At 43.0% G+C, this 18,698-nt stretch overlaps 1 protein-coding gene across 24 annotated transcripts in view; it reads right to left on the bottom strand.

Annotated features, from left to right (window-relative positions):
* Positions 1-1,227: 1,227 nt before the first annotated feature.
* PRR5L (proline rich 5 like) overlaps positions 1,228-18,698 on the bottom strand; it is a 72,168-nt gene continuing 54,697 nt past the window's right edge. For all 24 annotated transcript variants that reach the window (XM_054066925.1, XM_054066917.1, XM_054066929.1 and 21 more), the window contains 3 exons: positions 15,810-15,950; positions 14,225-14,351; positions 1,228-8,249 (listed from right to left, as the gene is read on the bottom strand). In XM_054066925.1, the coding sequence (XP_053922900.1) occupies positions 7,867-8,249; positions 14,225-14,351; positions 15,810-15,950 (651 nt within the window). In that variant the 3' untranslated portion in view covers positions 1,228-7,866. The remainder of the gene's footprint in view (positions 8,250-14,224; positions 14,352-15,809; positions 15,951-18,698) is intronic.

Below are 18,698 nucleotides of genomic sequence, written 5' to 3'. Positions count from 1 at the left end.
GTCCGTTTCCCAAGGGGTCCCTAACTACCGAAGGGATGAGCTGAATTGCAGTGTGATGGGTTTCTGTTTTTTAAAGGCAGTAAGACTTCCCGACAGTCTGTATTTGCATTCTCTAAGGCTAATTGTTTAAGCAAAATTTCTTTAGTGAGGATATTGTCTACCTGCTTATTTAAGGCTTCTTGTAGTTTGTCTAAAAAACTCGCATATGGTTCCGTAGCTTCTTATCAAATATTAACGAAAGGCTGTACATGAGTCCCAGTGTCAGGAACAATTCTAAATGCCTTCAGCATGATAGTCTTTAGTTGTTGCAGCCCTTCTGTAGCAAAGGATAATCCTGTGGGCGTTGTAAATTTTCTGGGGCTGTTTTACCTGAGCTCTGGGTGGGGCCAGTGACTGCAGCAGAAGCTGCGTCGGCAGCCCCTCTCTTGACCAGGCGGTCCGGGGCGGGAGCAGGCGGCTTGGCGGAGGAGCAGTTAATACCTTCTCTTCTTTTTGAATCTCCTTTGTCTCTTCGTAACTAATTGACTCCCAGCGAGGACCAGCATCCCATGAATAAACCACAGGAAAAGCTTTTAACAGTTCAAGGTCCCCCCCTAACTGCTGTGCCTCCCTCCTGACTTGCACCCATATGTCTGAGGGACAGGGTGAAAAGAAATTAGGCTCCTTCTCCCATTCTATTGGACCTGGATCAAAGGAATGGTTGGCGGTTGCTGTTTTACTACCAGTGTGGGTGTTCAGAGTCTCAAACAGTGTTTGCCAAGGTCCTAAAAGACCAGCCATGAGTGTCATTGTAGTGACAGTGTAGCGACAGCATCCCACAATTTAACACTCACGTCATCCCACATTTCAGGGTCATAGACTGTGACAAATATAATTGTAGAGCATCCTTTAGATGCCCAAATCAAAAGACACTTTAAATTGTATGGTTTGATCTTGGCGTTATTTTTCGCCAGGCTCTTGGTCATCAAGTTTGGTCCTGTTCTTTGCTCATGGGACATACCACTTCCCACCATTCCCTGCTGCTCACTTTCCCTTGCTCCGGAGAAGGAGACTGTTGCTGCGCAGCTTCTGCTTCCTTTCAGCAGTCTGAAGTCCAGTGAGGCTACGCCACCCGTCAGCCAATTAAACTGCTTCAAGTCTCTGATTCAGTGCACCATTTGTGGCATATAGAGGCACGGACTCCGAATCAGGATCAAAGACCTTTATTAAGCAACAAGCAATCCCTTTTATACCCTTGCCTCATTGAGGCAGTGCTTTTCCAGTTGCCCACATAGCTCAGCTGTGCTTTCTTGTTTCCCAACTTTGCATAGTCTGTTTTTAGCACAAATACCTACAGCTCTTAGCAACAATTTTCAGCCAGTGGTTTCCTCCTCCTCTGTGTCCTTGCTTCTGCCCATTAATCTCGTGGCTTCTTGCCCATTAAGGCAATAAGATCTTCATTGGTTTTGGTTAACAATCACCACCTGGTCCCACACCTCCTCCCAAAGCTCTATCACCAGGCTGAGCAGTTCCTTCTCTTGGGTGCATCTCCCACAGGTTACCTTGCTGTTGTTATCTGATACTGACCCAAAAATTGCGCAAACCCTGCAATCTGGGACCTGGACAGCAGCATGTTCTCTAAAGAATCTGTTAGGGTGGCTGCATCTGTCCTTGCAACTGGATGGGCTATGGGACACTGAGGGCACAGCCTTTTTCTGGGTGGATACCACAGCTCCTGCTGTTCTCAGGTGCCTGGGACAGAGCCCTGCTCACGCAAACTGACATGCAAACTGATGTGCAAAGAACTGACACACAAACTGATGCACCACACCTTGTTTGCCACACTTCTGGTCACAGTGTTCCCTTAAGGGCCATTTAAATCTCCCACGGTTCCTTTCAGGAACGCCCCCACTGTGTCAACTGTGTTCGTGGGATCTGCCAGCTCCTGTCTGGTCTCTCAGCCCATCCACGGGTTTCCCTGGCTCCAAAAACTCCCTTTTCCTCTTCAACACATGCTTAGCTGCAGAACTTACTGATGCCACCACTGTGCTCCTCGTCAACATCAGTTATATGCAGTAAAGCAAGGACACCCAGCTCATGAACAATTTTCTCCTGGATTAGGTGGGACATAACCCACAAGACTAAGCACAAACTAGCATACATTAATCTAGTTATTTATACAGAAAGTGCATCAGACCAATCAGCTGCTTCTGATGGAATCATCAGTGCTTTTTAATTAATTTATTTTTAGCTGTAGCACAGGAAGGATGGCATGGGGGAGGGGCATTATTTTCAAACAAATTTATGTCTGATGTCTTCCAAAGCACATTACCAGTCAATTGTCCTGCTGTCAGTGCTTCTTGACCACTGTAATTGACACTGAACATACCTCTTTGCAGGAGTATTTACACAAGTCTAATGTAAGGACACCTAAAACTTCCGTTTCTTAAGAGATCATTTTCTTGCAAGTCATTACCAAAATTGACAGGGTTTGATCCTTGTAATTTGTTGAAAGTTTTCTTAATAGCTCACAAGTATGATTTTCCTTTTAATTTAGGACTCAAACTCCATGTAAGGGTTGAGATGTAGAGTTTTTTTACTTTGGTCTCAGCCTTTTGCTCTTTGCCTGCATCATAAGAGCTCTCTATTTTCAGCTGAGACCTTCCATCTCAGCCTCCCTCAGCTCACTGTGCTGCTCCAAGTTTACTGTGGCTGCAATGCTACATGCCAGGCTTCATCACACTCTGCTTTTCATGCCTCTTCTGCAAGCTGGCATCTAGCAGGGAATGTTATTTTTTTATTTTTGTCTTTGCAGAATTTCTTTACTCTGACAAGGCTTTCCACAAACAAAATTACACTTTTTCTCCCCGCCTCTTTCACGTGGTATCAGTTTGTTCTGGAAAAGAAAAGCCACAAACTCAGGCTTTCTTTCTGTTGCTTTTGTTCAACCAGAAGGGCGACCTGGATGCACATTCACACCTGTGAGCCAGATACATTATTTGTGTGAAGCAAAAGAAGATTCCAGCATCAGTAGCAAAACCACATTAGTCACATTTGTCCCATTTCCACAGGTAGCTACCCCCTTCACTGAAGGCTACCCTGCCTGTTAGATGCAAGTCTGCTTTGACACTTCAGAAGCTCAATCTCAGCGAGCATTTTGACACAACTGCCTGTTTTATGAAGGGGTGACTGCAAAGCCTTCTAGTAGCATTCGATACCCATGATTTGTCATGATTTAAAGACACCCTTAAAAAATCCTGAACTGGTTTCTGTCTCCCAGTTTGGACTTCACACACTCCTATGGTTGGAAAAACTTTGGCTGCTGGCAAGTGAGCCCTGTAGGGCAGTCATGATCTTCTGTTCATTGATTTCCACTGATTACATTTGCAGACACTTTGCCGTATGGAACAGATCCCAAATATTGAGGCTTTATCAGCTTCAGTTAGAAAAAGGTCAACGATTAGGAGTCTCAGGAAGGTGGAGGATAGCATATAGGTTGAAAGGATATACTATGAGCATGAATGTTGCTAACCCAAAATGTTTGTTTTCTGTGCCTCTACAGATAGGAGCAACTACTGCTGAATACACCCTCACTTATTATTTTATACAGAGATGACTCTTCATAATCATTACTAAGTCAAAGGAGGTGTGGATAGAGGCCCGCTGCTGCCCTCTGAAGGCATAACGGTCTCTGCAGGTGAACGAGCCAATCATGATAATTAGGGAAAAAAAAGATGAGAGGGGTGTAAATCTTACCTGGTTCCCACTCCACGTTGTAAACCCCAAGCAGAGGAGGATGGCAACAGTGATGCAGACAGACAGTGGATTAGATTAAGCACTGGGGAAAGTCATAGAAATAAGCTTTTTAAGATGGGGATTTCTGTTTGTTGGGCTGAAAATTGTGGGCATCATGTTCACAGAAGCTTACACATCTTAATAAGCTAGGAGGGGGCCATTGGAAAATGCTGCCAGCCCTCATTTACTCTGACGTTTCTCTTCATTTCAAAGAGCTGCACTTTGAAAGACCAGAAGACACTTTTTTTGATGGGTAATGACTAGATGGTGGCAGCAACTTTTTGCTGCAGTGCTATTAAGGATGAGCCACTGCTTTTAACCAGAACTTGCCACTGGGCCTTGAGGGAAGAAAGATGCCTAACATTTAAGAGCCAAAAGCTAAACTGGTGATATCCAGCACAAGGCTGAACAGAAGAGCACTACCAAATGCGGTGATGTTTATCATTTAAGAGCTACCCATCACTGCCTTCTGAGGAAAAACTAAGTATGGGGGGAAATTACAAGAAATCCCTTCCTCTCTCCCCCCCCCAGCACTCACTGAAACTTGTAAAGAACAGTCACTCTGAATCCCTGAAATGTCACAAATGCGCATTGAAGCTCCTCTCCAATCCTCAACAAACGAAAACAAACAAATGAAAAAAACCCCAAATTATTAGAGCAGGGTGTTTCTTGAAAATACAGTATATATACCACCTAAGCAGGACTTTTCACATACACTGTCAGTCTTCTCCTTCCAAACAGGTTCTACCATCCTCTCATCTCTTATATCCAACCACAAAGCAAACAGATGTTAATTCATTGGCCTGAGAAAGACAGCAGGTTTAATACTTCTAATAGTGGCCTCACTATTAAGGGTCTAGCGCCCCTTAGGGACAGATAGACAGGAGACTCATTGTTTCTGCTCCAGGAACCACTGATATATATTAAAGTCATAGAATAAGGTAAAAAAAGACAAGATAGACTCAGAGCGATGGGAAGTGACTCAGTCTAGGTAAATATCCAGTTAGAAGGTACTAGCCAGACTCTGTGAGGTGGTGAGAGAAGTCTCTTCTTCCCATTCTTGGAATGCCCTTCCCCAAGATATTCTCAAGTGGATGACCATAAGGGTGAAAAAGACCTGCCATGTGCTCCCACCACGGCTGTTTGACATAGTGACTGGTGAAACAGTATAACCCTAGACCCAGAACCCTGTACCCAAAATGTAAGCATTTTTCACATCCCAGCTCTGCCCTGGGGACAGTGTCTTTACTCTTTGCTTCCAAGGGACTAAGCCTCTGTTGGGTGAGAGCATCCTCAGTGGACAGCAGCCACTTAGCACTACCCCCTGGGTCTGTGCCCATGGCCCTTTGATGCCAGCCTCGCACTGCTGACGTGCAGTTGCAGGGCACAGCTCCCCAACCACTTCCAGGTTCACCCAGTCGGCTTGTAAAAGATAAGGGTTGCAGAGCCCTGTGCATCTCACAAGGCTGTAAAAGTGGCGCTTATGACCAGACCCTCACTGTAGTTTACAGAAAAAGTTTTGTTTACTTCAGCTTACAAAGTAAAGCCACCAGCTTTAATTGTCCCTAAAATGCAAAACAACAGGGAAAATGCATGATTCAGAGTGGCTTGGTGCAAATTTTTGCAATGTAACAGACAAAATCAAAATAATTCAAATTGTACATATATATGTAAAACAAAAGAAATTCAAGTTAAAATCAGGACTGGATTCCTATTAGTCCTAGAGATGATCTGAGAATATGTCAGGAAATAAATAAATCATTTTAATTTTCACCATAAAAGAGGGTGCTGCTCACTAATCCAAATAGTTTGGGTATTTATAGAAGGCAAATGGTTAGAGGAGAAATAGAAGTGAAGCATTCATAAGAGTCAACTGAAATGCCGCAAGTTGATCACTTCCCTACATGCCTCACTGTGACCAAGAGGAGGCTTTAAATCATCACAAGGAGCCAAATAAATTCCTTTTGAGCAGGATGCCACCATCTGCCCTGTACTAGAGGGACCATGCAAAGGTGAGACCAGCATGGTCTATCTACTAGGTTCAGCTGTCACCACAGAGATTCTGAAGCCCCATCATAACCTATGGCCACCTTGGGGCAGACAAATAAGTTGGCCTGGAGTCCAGTTTATGAAGAGAAGGGCAATTTATCCTAGAATCTATCTGAAGGGAAGACTGCTTAAAGCCACATCTTCCTGGCGCCCACTGGACTGTGCCTGCTCCAAAGAGGGGGCACCAAGTATAACTAAATCTCTGTTCTTCAACATACACAGCCTGTGATCAAAACACAGTGTTTCCACAAAGGCCAATAGCTAGGGCGTCTTAAATGACTGCAAGAAAAAGCAGACCCTTTCAAGTACCTCTTTCAATATCTGCAAAACACAGGAGACAAAAACAATACTCTAGTTTACAAAGGCAGTATGACTTGTGCTCGTGGCTGGTATTTTTGATGCTTCATTACTAAATAGCAATCTGCTTTCTTTTTGCTGTATATGCTACTAAGGCCAAATCCTGACAGGTCAGAGCTGTACTTTTGGCGCAGCCAGTGGAGCAGAAGTTGCTTAATGCCCAAGAGAATCAGTGCAAATTCTGCAGTTAAAGTCACAGCACACAAAGAAACATTCTGAAACCTCAACTTAACCCTCTGTTTCCTTGGCAAGACAGATTCATTTACAGTCACTATCACAGTGACTAGATTTGAATGGTAGTGGAAGTATATCAGTATTTTTAATGTGATTTGACATTTAAGGCAGCGTTTCAGTTTACCTCTTAGCCTGTAATTACACTTGCAAATCTGCTTAGCAAGACATCAGCAGACTATCCCAGAGGAACACTCAAACAGATTGATTCTGTTCCCATAGAAGCAGCATTTGAGTATAAAGTGATATTACAAAGCAGACACTGTAGACTACAGTGCCTAACAGACACTTGCAGACTGGACTCATTCCTAATGTTCAAAATAAAAACAAAAACAAAGACTGCAAAGAGCCCTCGCTTTATTGTAAAAGAAACACTGTGCCAAGCCAGATGCCACGGGAGGTCAGGAGCACTTCATGAATACTTATCAAGACAGTACTCCTTTCTACACCCCCACTGGTTGTCTACAAAATCTGCAAATGCTGAAAGTACCAGAGCAGCCTAAGGATGAAATCTTGTTCATTACCTCCTGGTCTGGAATCATGGTGGCCCAGTGCTGAGAAGCACCCTTCACATCTCCAGCACAAGTGAAGACTCTGCCCAGCATCCCCTTCCTAAAGGAATCCATCTAGATTTCGCCTTTCATTGCAGCCCTCTCACCACTAAAATTTCAAAAATAAATTGGTGCCAAATGCCAGGACACTCAGGATTATGTTTTGCCTCAATTTACACACCTACAACTTTTGCAACTAATTTACACCAACAGTCCCAAAAGATATGGACTGGAACCAAATAAATTACATACAAAGTACTCAACCAAGACTCTGTGTGTGCTCAGTTCTCTTCAGGTCTGGGGAAAAAAACATCTGATTTGTTTGGATTTGGACTTTTCATCCACACCCACGGACACAAAGTGAAAGATCTCTTTCTGTCACAAGCCATCTGAACAGATCCTTCTGCAGAACACAAATGGTTTCACCCCTGAGTTCAGTTTTAAAAGAGAAAATTGCAGTCCTCAGCCATCACCACCCTAGTGCAAGAAGCAGAGAACACTTAGCACAGAATTCTCTGCTGCAGGAATAGAGCTAACAAGCAGCACAGAGCTGGGAAAGATGGAGAAAAGCAGAAAGAGGCTAATTTGTACCATACCAAAGAAACAGAAGGAAACCTGAGGCCAAAGGGTTTAGACTAGTAGAGGAAGAAAGCTTACAGAAGGTAGACACTGTTCAACAGCAAAAACTTTGTAGACCTCAGTGCTCACTTGGGAGCAGCCTGGTACCTCCATTAACTATGATCCCAGACAGGCAAGAAAAACATATCTAGAGAGCATTCCCAAAGAGAGATAAGATCACTTCAACGACACAAGTCATTTTTTTTTCTCCTTTTTTTCCAGCAGGGATAACAAGACACCGTGCACCTTAGTGCACACAGTTCTCCTCTCCTCAGCAAGACTTCTTCTAGCTGACCAATGTGCAGTTCAGCTCTCCAGGGTCCTCTCTGCCCGCTGCCAGGACTCCCTCTGGACCATCAGCAATACTGGGCTCACTGGAACACTGCCTCTGGCTAAAACTGGGCTGCAGGAGGAGGCATTTGTCGGTAATGTCTGACTCCTCAACCACCATTCCTGTGTGCATCATGGAGGCCATTGCCAGGAGCTGAATATCTGAGTGAGCATTAGCAACAGTGTGGCGACGGATGCTACCACATTTCTCAAGGTAAGTCTCACCCTCCTGCTCTGTCAGTGGAGTCAGGGCCATCTCACTGGGCTGACGGCTTGTCATCATGTGAGATGGATAATTCAGTACACCAGTCTTAGGATGGGATCTGGAATACCGACTCTCTGGAAGAGAAAAAGGGAACAAGAACATCAATAGGGCACAAAGCATCACCCAAACTGTTAGGCTGGCTCAATGAACACAGAGAAGTCAGCATGCAGCTACAGAGCATCCCACCTCGTTACCACTGAAGAACAGCCAGGTGCTCATTAGTGCATACTGCCAGGAAGTCTGCTCCTCCTCTGCTAAGGAGATAACTCCCATCCTGCTGTAAGGCAACAGTACTGCTGCCTGTGAGAGAAGTGAACTAAAATGGAAGGAATATAGCAAAGGGACTTTTTTTTTCAGCATCCTGATTGTTTCCTCTCTTACCCAGCAGGGCGAGGACTGAACAGGAGTGCTCATGTCCAGGTTCACTAAAATCAGTAACACTGAAGCAGCACAAGTGCCTAATGAAACATTCAGCTGGTACATTAATTGCCATCCCTTTTTCTCGAAAATTTCTCTCAGGAGATGCTGTTAGCTGGTATCAACAAGAAATTCCTGATGCTTACATAGCACTCACTCACAACCTGCCTAAAGAGAGGGAGTTCTGCTGGAGTTATCCCATTATTTAAAGATTATACAAGATAAAGAACATTTCATCCACATCAAAACTTGTCTGATCTTGGGACTGGACACTGAAAACACCTAACAGTGAACAGCAACAGCCCAGAGAGAGAGGCTCAGAAGAGGAAGGCAGTATTTGCAGAACACAGGGAAGGTCATAACACAGAACTGATGGGTGCAAGGTCTGCTTGGCAAAAACATTAAGAGGTAAAAACGCCTTGTTTAAAACTCAAACCCAAGGTGCAGTCCCCAGCCCAGTATCATGAACCATCGTTTCAATTCTGACACTGAAAATTTTAAGAAAAGCTAGGCTTGCTATAATTCACTTTCCTAGCACGTTGAATAAGACAGTGTTACTTTTCAAACAGTCTTTCACTGTCAGGCAGCATTGCCATGTGGTATTAAACACCTCACGATTTATCCCCAAAGCAGCTGACAAAGCTATTTCCTACCTGTCTCTCTGATTCTCACCAACTTCCTTGAAGTGCAGGGTCTCATTTGATAAAGTTAGAAGCCTTTAAACCATATAGAATCATGGAATCACTAGGTTGGAAGGGACCCACTGGGTCATCCAGTCCAACCATTCCTAACACTCCCTAAACCATGCCCCTCAGCACCTTGTCCACCCATCCCTTAAACACCTCCAGGGAAGGTGACCCAACCACCTCCCTGGGCAGCCCATTCCAGTGCCCAATGACCCCTTCTGTGAAAAATTTTTTCCTGATGTCCTGCCTGAACCTGCCCCGGCAGAGCTTCAGGCCATTCCCTCTTGTTCTGTCCCCTGTCACTTGGGAGAAAAGGCCAGCTCTCTCCTCTCCACAACCTCCTTTCAGGTAGTTGTAGAGAGCAATAAGGTCTCCCCTCAGCCTCCTCTTCTCCAGGCTAAACTATCCCAGCTCTCTCAGCTGCTCCTCATAAGACTTGTTCTCCAGCCCCCTCACCAGCTTTGTTGCTCTTCTTGCTATGTAACATACTTCCATCAAGATTGTAGAGCGTAAGATAGAATAAGAAGATGCAAAGCAAAGCACTTCTCACTGAAGGGTATTAAAGTTTTGGAAACTTGCATTAGGAACAAAAGCAGAAAACAAACTATTGTTATAGGAAGGAATGAGTAAGCAGCCAAAACTCCAGCACTGGCAGCAGCCAAGCTATAACAACACTTGCATCACACTGCTGCCAGTAACACACTCATTCAAAATGCTTTGTTTCATGTTTAAGAATATGTGCAAATAATTTTTGAGGCTGGTTACAGTAAATTTACTCTTTAGGTGTTATCTGCAGCTCAAGCCACAGCAAGCTGTAGTGTTCAAGGACATTGGGGAAAAAGTAATTTAAGGAAGGAGACTCACAAGCATCCTTCCACTGTGCATACCTCCTTGCAGGTCCACTGGCAGCAGCAGCAGGCAGGGCAGCAGGCAGTATAATCAAACCCTAAGCACTACATTACTGTTTTGCTGCTGCCCATGCCTGGGTCTTGGAAAGTTACCATGGCATAGAGAAGACTGAAATAACACTGACGTCATTAGCAGTAGCTGCTTCTCCACCTTTGCTAGTACTTATCAGAGCCTCTTTCTTTCTGACTTCTGTGAGCAAAGTGAAGTATTGATACCAAAAGAGAGAAGATAGTAGTGGTGGGGGTAGTTTTATATCTGCAATGTGACTGGCCCAGGCTGACATCTTTAAATGCATTGAGGTACCGATCTCCTGTCTTCATTAGGAAGTCAGACACCTTTAAGAGCTGCTCACTTGGGCTGAGAGAAGAAAGAGCGCTCAGTACACTCTTTAGAATGCACTCCCCCATTCCATGCTTCAATATTTACATTACACCTATCCTGCAGTGGATGGAGCTACAGAGACGTCTTAGCTAACAAAGAGGTCTACAGAGATAAAAAGAACTGAGCCATGCAACACACTGCTGATTTTCCAGACTCCATAGCTGCAGGCAAGGTCTTTGTTCTTCTGTGTTTCTATACAATATATTAAAAAATAAAACATGCTTTATTGAAACAGGTACAGTTTGCAGCCCTTCCCAAAAAGCCAGGATAAACAGGAAAAAGAAAAATCACAAACATGGCCTGATGTTCACTTAAGAGATAAATAATATTCCCTTCAGAAAAAAAGTGCCAGTTTTGTGAGTAAACTTTTAGTGCTGCTGGAAAAGCCACGCTTGATGACTGGAGACATTAAAGTCCACTAACAACAAGCATAATATAGGAAGCAGTAATATAAAATTATTCCTGCCCAGTCTGGGAATCCTGCCTTCCCATAAACAGGGAAAGAGAGGCCGAGATCCTTCTCTGTCACGTCCTTGAGCTGCTATGGTAAAATGGTCAACCTACTAGTATTGAAGGAAACGCCAACAGTGATTCAGAAGACCACACTCTTCCCCTCAGACCTATATCAGCATGGAAACAGGAGCATTGCACCACCTCCTGCATGCAAAAATAAAGCAAAGGTCCCAAGTCTGACTATACTGAAGTAACTACTGTAACCTAGACACTCTGCAATAAGCTGATCCCAAAACTGAGCAGAGGTTACAAACCCATCATAGAATTTGGGTGGACATGCCTGCCGTGTGTGCTTGGTCTTGTGCTGCTGTTTGCCTAAACCATGCAGCTGGTTACCAGCACGAGCAAATTTATGCTACAAATACACTCACATTTAGTCAGGATTCAAATGGTGTATTTTACATAGTCAAGCACTTTATCCCCTGTGCACACTTTATTTTGAAGAAACTAAGCTTAACTCTTCTCCCTTCTATTCTGTTACAGTCAAGCTGACACTTTCCATCCCAGAAAAAGTAGCATTTCCCCATGTTCTTCTTGTCACGACAAACTTTTGAGACTATAATGGTGTTGATCAAACAGACACTGCATGCTTCAGCTATTTCCGAATGTGAAACACTGTAGTAGCAGAGTTAACCAAGTGACAGAGAAGGCCAGTTTTGAAAATTACTAAAACTGCCCCCTCCTCCTCTTACAGCAGTTTTACCCATTAACCAGAGCAACGCTAGCACTTCATTGCTGGACTTGGAAACCCAACTGTTTGTGTATCTGAGTGTCTTTGATAACCTTGACCTTCATCTGTGTCAATCTCTGGCCATAAAATTTCACAGAAGTTGGGATAGAGGAGGAAGGCCTAAAGAGGTTAAAGGACAAAGTGCTTAAAATTTATCTGATGTAGCCACAGGAATTACCCAGCTTCACAGCAGCACAGGAATGGTCCAGTATTCACTGGAGGGTTTATTTTTCTCCCTTTGCTTTCTTGGCCACAAAAGACAGTCTCTTAAGGGAGTCATCATGCATAGTTTAACTAGAATTTTTTTTTCTATTTTGGTGCATTATGGCCAGGAACTTATGTTCTGGGTGGAGTTCAGGATTTTTTCAGGCCAACTTGAATCAGCAGTGATGCTAGGTTTAATACCCTGGAGGAATAAGGCAAACCTTTAATTTTCTTCCCTGTTCCAAAGTTAAACATTGTTTCTTAAATGACTGGATCCCTTCAGCATAGCCCATCCTTATATTGCAGGTTATGGCTACTTTACATGGGCAAAGCATGGATGATAGTAAAAGAAGAACAGGTAGGGACACTACCCTCTACAAATCACCTCTGTGAGCTGTCCTGTCCCCTTTCACACATATCTCTGCTGCACTCCTCTCTCACTTTAAATCAAGTTTACAATACAGCAGCCTTATAGGCTGAAGCCTTATTTGTATTCACAGCTGTGATCAGACACCATCAGTCACATTTCTCCGCAATCATTGGTCTGAAGACTCCAGTCCAGAGGGCAGTTTGGCATCTGCAGCATCCATTGAGAATGCAAGTGTACTCAAAGCTCAACGGTGCATTTCCAAAAAGCTACTGCAGGGAACCTACAGGGCTCCGTTGTAAGTACAGGCTGTCCAGTGAGAGAAGAAACTGGTTCTGAGAAAGCAAAGTGATGACAGAAAGATGGAGAGAGGAAGAGGAAGAAATCTTACTAGAAATGGGAACTAAGGAAAATAAACAGCCACTTTGAAAATACCAATTGCTCTGCTAGCAATGTCATATAATGCGAACAGAAATCCTTTCTTTCCTCCTCAGCACAGGGTGGAGCAGGGGCAAAAGGCCATCTAGGAAATACACACAAATAACAGCTAAAATAAAAATAGGGTGATTTTAAGGCACAAACTTCACAAGATCAGTTCATGTGATTTTTTTTTTTTTTTTTTCCAATGACACTAACACCTTGTTCAGCTGGTAGAAATCCAGGAGGGCTAGAAACTTCAGTATAGGTCAGGCAGTTACCTTCAAACTATCCCAGCAGCATGCAGATGGCCATAAATGGCCAAACAAATTTTTCAAAGCTCAACTTTCAGGGCAAAAATGTGGTCTAGATTTAGACTCAGGATCAGGTCAGTAAATCAATGCTGAACCATACAGCCATATTCACTTGCGTAAAAGATATATAATTGCCTAACAATCACAAGAACAAAACTGCTGAGCCACAGTTAGCCTGAAGTGATGCTATAACATTGTTAGAGGCACAGATCATCTGAGACGCGGTAAGTCCTTCTACCACAAGACAATCTTTTTCCTTGTGCTGTTAAGGTGTAGTATAAGACACATTGCATGTCTCCAGCTTGCCTCAATTTGCAACAAAGCAAAAGCAAAAGCTTATAAAAAAAGAGGGAGACTGGAGATTTCATTTATTCTATTTAAATGTTCTTGACTATTAGATTAGTACACTATGCCCCTTCCTTAGCTACCCAATCTCTTCTGGGTTGCCACACATGTAAGCAGAGCTCCTACATTATATGTGAAAAAGTTTTCCACTATAAGCAGCCCCTTACCAAAAGTAAGTTTCAGTTCTCTCACCTAGACCCATTGAACTACAGTTTAAACACAGAGTTATTTATAAACATATTTTTTTAACATAGTCCTCAAATGGAAAGAAGATTTTATGTGAAAAGAAACCTGTAATCCCTCAGAATGAGCATCCAACAGTTTTGCTATTTGTGAAGGCTGGCTGATGCAGCAGTAAGCATGGGAATTTAGACAGCCGAAGCAGTCTAGCAAGCAGGGACATAGAGCAGGCAAAAAGGACCATGTGCAGACTCTCACCAGGGTGAGAGCAGTACATCAGGCATGGACCAGGGAGTTCTAAAATCCAGCCCACCTCCAGAGAGAGGGAAGACTCCACACATGCATGTGTGCACGTGCAGTGGTGGCACAGTAATAGTTGACTCAATCACAGAAAATAAAGAGACCATCACAAAACTCTACACACAGAAACATAGAAATCAGGACCTTCTCAAGAATGTTTTAGCCTTTGTTTTCTGTGTCTTATGGAATCATGCACTGTCTCCTTTTCTAGCACAAATATGCACTGCCTCACATCAATCAACTTGTGCATCCTAACAAGAGTTTCTGTACAATGTGCATGTCTTACCAAGCAAGCAGGTGCTACTAGAGAAGCTGCGATCCTCATACAAACCCAAGTATGGTGATACCACCTGCTTAACCAGTTCTTCCAGCTGTAGGTAGCCCTCACTTGGGCCGGTAGGTTCATGGACACTCTGAAATTCAAACATAAAAAGTGAGCATTGCCCTTACATAGTTTTGAGTAAGATTTTTGAGTAAAGCTTGTATTTTACAAATACAGAATACACACAGGAATATGCAAATCGTATCAGAATACCACTTGGAGAAGCACAGCTGATAGGCCCAAACGGAGGTCTGGGTGTCATTCAAGTCAACCTCCTTGTTCAAGTCATAGCCATAACCCTATGGACATCAAGCAGCTAGCTGTCTTTTATGACCAAGGGATAAAACGTACAAGGTACACTCACACTGAGGATTTGTACAGCGTAACTACTGTGATATAATTATGCTAGGGCAGTTCTACCAGGAAATGCCTCTTTGTAGAGAAACCTTAACACATCTTGGGCAAAGCACTTCCCATTTCCTAGGCTGAACTCTAGAAAAAGTATCCTCTGTACTTCAGGTTACAGCTGTAAAGATGGTAGATAACACTAACCAATTTAACAGTAATTTCAGAAACCGTTCACAGACTTAACTTCCTGCAAAGTCTCAATAAGCTTAGCTTTCTCAATTACATTGCTTTGAGAATCTCTTGGCCCTAAAAATTCTTTTATTACAACATTTCAGGGAAATTGAGCTATCACTTTAGTATCTCCTGCTACTACAGTATGGGTCTCTGGGAATATCAGAACTGTGAGAACTCATACAGGAATACTAGCTTAGCCCTTTGCAATTTTGATTGAAGTTCAGAAAGTTTTGTTCCCCACCACTCATTACAAGGTACACTGAAGAAGAAAATAAAAGTCAGAGCAACCACAACAGCCACATGTAATATATTCTACAGGACTGTCAGGCTCAGTGGTATAAAAAAGATAAAACAGCTGGTATACTGGGCTCTATTTGGCACGCTTGGAAAATATTCTTCTGAAGTCTGGATAATGAGGATTGTCCTCACTGAAGGTCTGGGTCTCTTGGGAGAGGCCTGCAGAAGATGTACAGCTTCTTGTCTGCTGCCAAAAGGTATTCCGGTTCTCATGGGCCCTGCTCAGCATCCCAGCCGGCCAAGCGCTGGGCAGCCAGCAGCCACAGCTCATTCAAATTCCACAATCCACTGTGGTGGCGACTTGCCCTGTCATCGCAAAGGTGAGAAACCAGGAGAACTAGTACACAAAGAGGCATTCAGAGAAGCTGAGAGATTAAAATTCACGTGACAGTGTCTTGAGACTATTACTAGCTGTGAAGAAGAGGTACCAAGAAAAAAAGCAAACACCAAAACCCAGAACTTAGCCCTTTCATGGCAACACCTTTATCTGTTCCCAGGAGATCTCACATCATTGAAATTCAGCTCTCATTTCTACATTTACTGCTGCACACATTACTCCCAATTCACCACACCCTTTGTTCTGCCCACTTTTCTTTCCAGTGTTCGTATTAGTTCAATGAGGTTGAGATACACAAGTGGAGTCAGATGAAGAAGAGCAGAGGCTTCCCACCTGCAGAATTAACAGCATCTGGACAATGGAAGCTGGGAGCTTTGTCTGAACCAGAGGAAGACTTTCTTCCAACTTTATTTTTAGCAAGACCAAGTCTCTGAAGCCAAGCAGAACAATCTGACGAATAGTCATCTCCTGGCCCTAAAAAACACATAAGGCAAAATCCAAGAGTTGGTAAAGGGGTGTGTAAGCATTGCACCAGCACATATCTGCACACACAGAGATACATTCTATCCTGCCCATTGCTGCTGGGGCAAAGCACCCCACAGCTGCCCAGGCTGAGGATTCATGGTGCTCTTTCCTCACTTTCCTCTCAGCCTCGGTCCTACACAAATGCTGAAATGAGTGACATTTCATTTGAGGTGAACACTAGGTTTGGAGAGGAGCCAAGAGTGTGTCTGTATTTCACCAAAAAACTACATATTTGTGAAACCCAACTGCCATCTGATTTGGTGACAAACATCCAAAGCCCAGGATGGAAGCAGCTCATGCTTTTGCACTCAGAGCTGAGCAAACAGAGAATGTTTGATAGGAAAAGGGGTTGCTACAGAGTATTCCTTAACTAAGCCTACCTCCTGTCTGTGTTGAATCCTCTTTTTGCTTAAAGTCTGCACTTCAGACCTTGCTGATATGACAAAAATCCACAATTAAGTTCATTACGGATTTTAGGATTTAGGCTAGAGCAAAGTTAGTGAGACTGCTGGTACCAGAGATCATTTAAAAAAGCAACAGCTTTGATTTTCACTGCAAGGCACTCCATGTCCTCCCAGTTCTTTTTTTACATCAACAACAAAAATAAGTAGGCTTAATAGATAAGATATTGTAATATTTCTCATCATATTTAAACACAGTTCTACTCCATTTGACATTCTGGTTATATCTTTTCCCTCTGCTATGCTTAACATCTGCATGACTTTCTCCTATTCCACTGCAGCTCGAAAACAGAAATTTTCCTCCCAGCCCTGCCCAGTACTTTCCAGCCTGAAGTTTCCCTTGTTCTTCCCAACACATTGATCTCTGCCCCATGGTCTGTTTGGGAACCATTTTATGGTCTCCATAAAACCCTCAACATGGCAAATACTTAGCTAGAAGGAATTAACAGCAGTTAATCATTAATTCATAATGGCTTTAATGTCATAATTAACAGTATGCAAATATGAATTAAAGCCAATAGTCTGGAGGGAAGCTTGGCCATAATAAAAGCACGTTGCTGTTTTAAACCATCACTGTTTGTTTCAAAACATGGAGACGTAGAAAAGACCTGTACCTATCTCTGAACTATATTTTGGCAGCTACAGTCTTTTTATTTACATCATGCAGGTTAGCCCCCTTAACTCCATACCTCATTTCAAAATGCAAACATCTTGCTGTGCCAAACAAAATAAGATTTGCTATTCTTTTTCCATCAAGTAGTTACATCAACAGCTGCAACAATAGTGACCTGTTTACATAGTTTCCCTCTGTACAGCAATTTAACCAACACAGCTGCTTAAAGGTCATATTTCTGCAACAGCTATGAGCCTCCGGTTTAAACTCAGCCAAGACAGGAAATGACTTCTAGTTACTAGCTTTGGTAAAATACACTCACAAGTTTGGCTTACTTTCATTCTGAATGGGCAGTTCCTGGGATCACAGAAGAGCACTAACAAATTATCGTGTTGACATTTGCAGCAAAGAGTGGGAAACCAATAACCAATTGACTTTCTCATTTACCAGAGTAGCGCATGAAGAACTGCAACTTGGTGAAACAGATTTGCTAGGTGAGCTCTCTTTACGTATGGTGACACATCATATAAATAGGTACATACTGTTCACTATTTGAAGGAAGGGCCCAATCTTGTTATTGGAGCACTGACCTAAGAGCAATTTATTATTTCCTGCTGCACCAGCAACTCTCTCTGTCATAGCCTAGGGCATCTTACTCAGAGCCAAATTCCTGGATGTATTTAGGTGGTTTAAATCCATACATTTGTTTAGGACTTAGGTGCCTACAAAGCTTTATTTATACTGTCTGTTACCTTTCAGTTCCTCATCTGTAGAATGGCAATACTTTTCTAACTTCACAGCTTCTATGAAATATTTTTGAGTGATGCAAATAGAGCAACAAGACAAACGCAGCAAGAAAGTTATGCTTTTGAACAGCTCACGGTCACACTTTCACCACTACCACCAAGTCACTTCCAAAGCGGCACCTAAGAGTGCAGTAACTTTTGTTCAGTTTCTCATTAGAGACATTTAATAGCAGAAAACAAGATTTCTCTGATAAGAGGCAGAATTACTAGCACCAGTGAGTATGACACAGCTTAGTTATTTCCAGAGTGCACAGACAGCTGCAGTGCAGAGAAACCCCTGCTTAAATACATTAAGTCACTCCCTGGCTGAGAATTATTTACGATAGGAGAGTAAGGAAGGATATTATAGTTGTGCAGATTTTACCTGCCAAACACTCACCTTTAAGCATCTGCAGCAAGGAAAGAATAAAAATAAACACAGTAGAAAGGTTAGTGTCTTGTCTTCACAGAAGTCCTTTCTCTTTTAGGAGATAGATGAGAGGAAAAGGGCAAACTTTGAGCTTTACCTGCTGCCTTTCAAAGGGAAAAATAATTCAGAAAGGTTCTGGAAGGCAGCTCTTGGGAAGAGGCAAAAGTCAAGAGGATGAAGGCTAGCATTTCCAACAGTCAGTCTCCTTATAAGGTACATTTTTCTTTTTCTTTGATGGAAGACAAAAACCAAAATAGGCTGGGGAGGTAATTAGGGTTGGTATGGAAACACTGACCAAAACAGCTCAACACTTCTGATGGGACACTCATTTTTTAAATTACCTAGTGTAAACAGGTTGTACATAAAGTTGTTCATTGTTCCTCTACCCATAGATTTACTTGTCTCCTT

The sequence above is a fragment of the Cuculus canorus genome, chromosome 5 (genome assembly GCF_017976375.1).
Source record: "Cuculus canorus isolate bCucCan1 chromosome 5, bCucCan1.pri, whole genome shotgun sequence".
Lineage (NCBI taxonomy): Eukaryota > Metazoa > Chordata > Aves > Cuculiformes > Cuculidae > Cuculus > Cuculus canorus.
The sequence above is the reverse complement of the archived record's forward strand: the minus strand, read 5'-3'. Positions and strand labels throughout refer to the sequence as shown.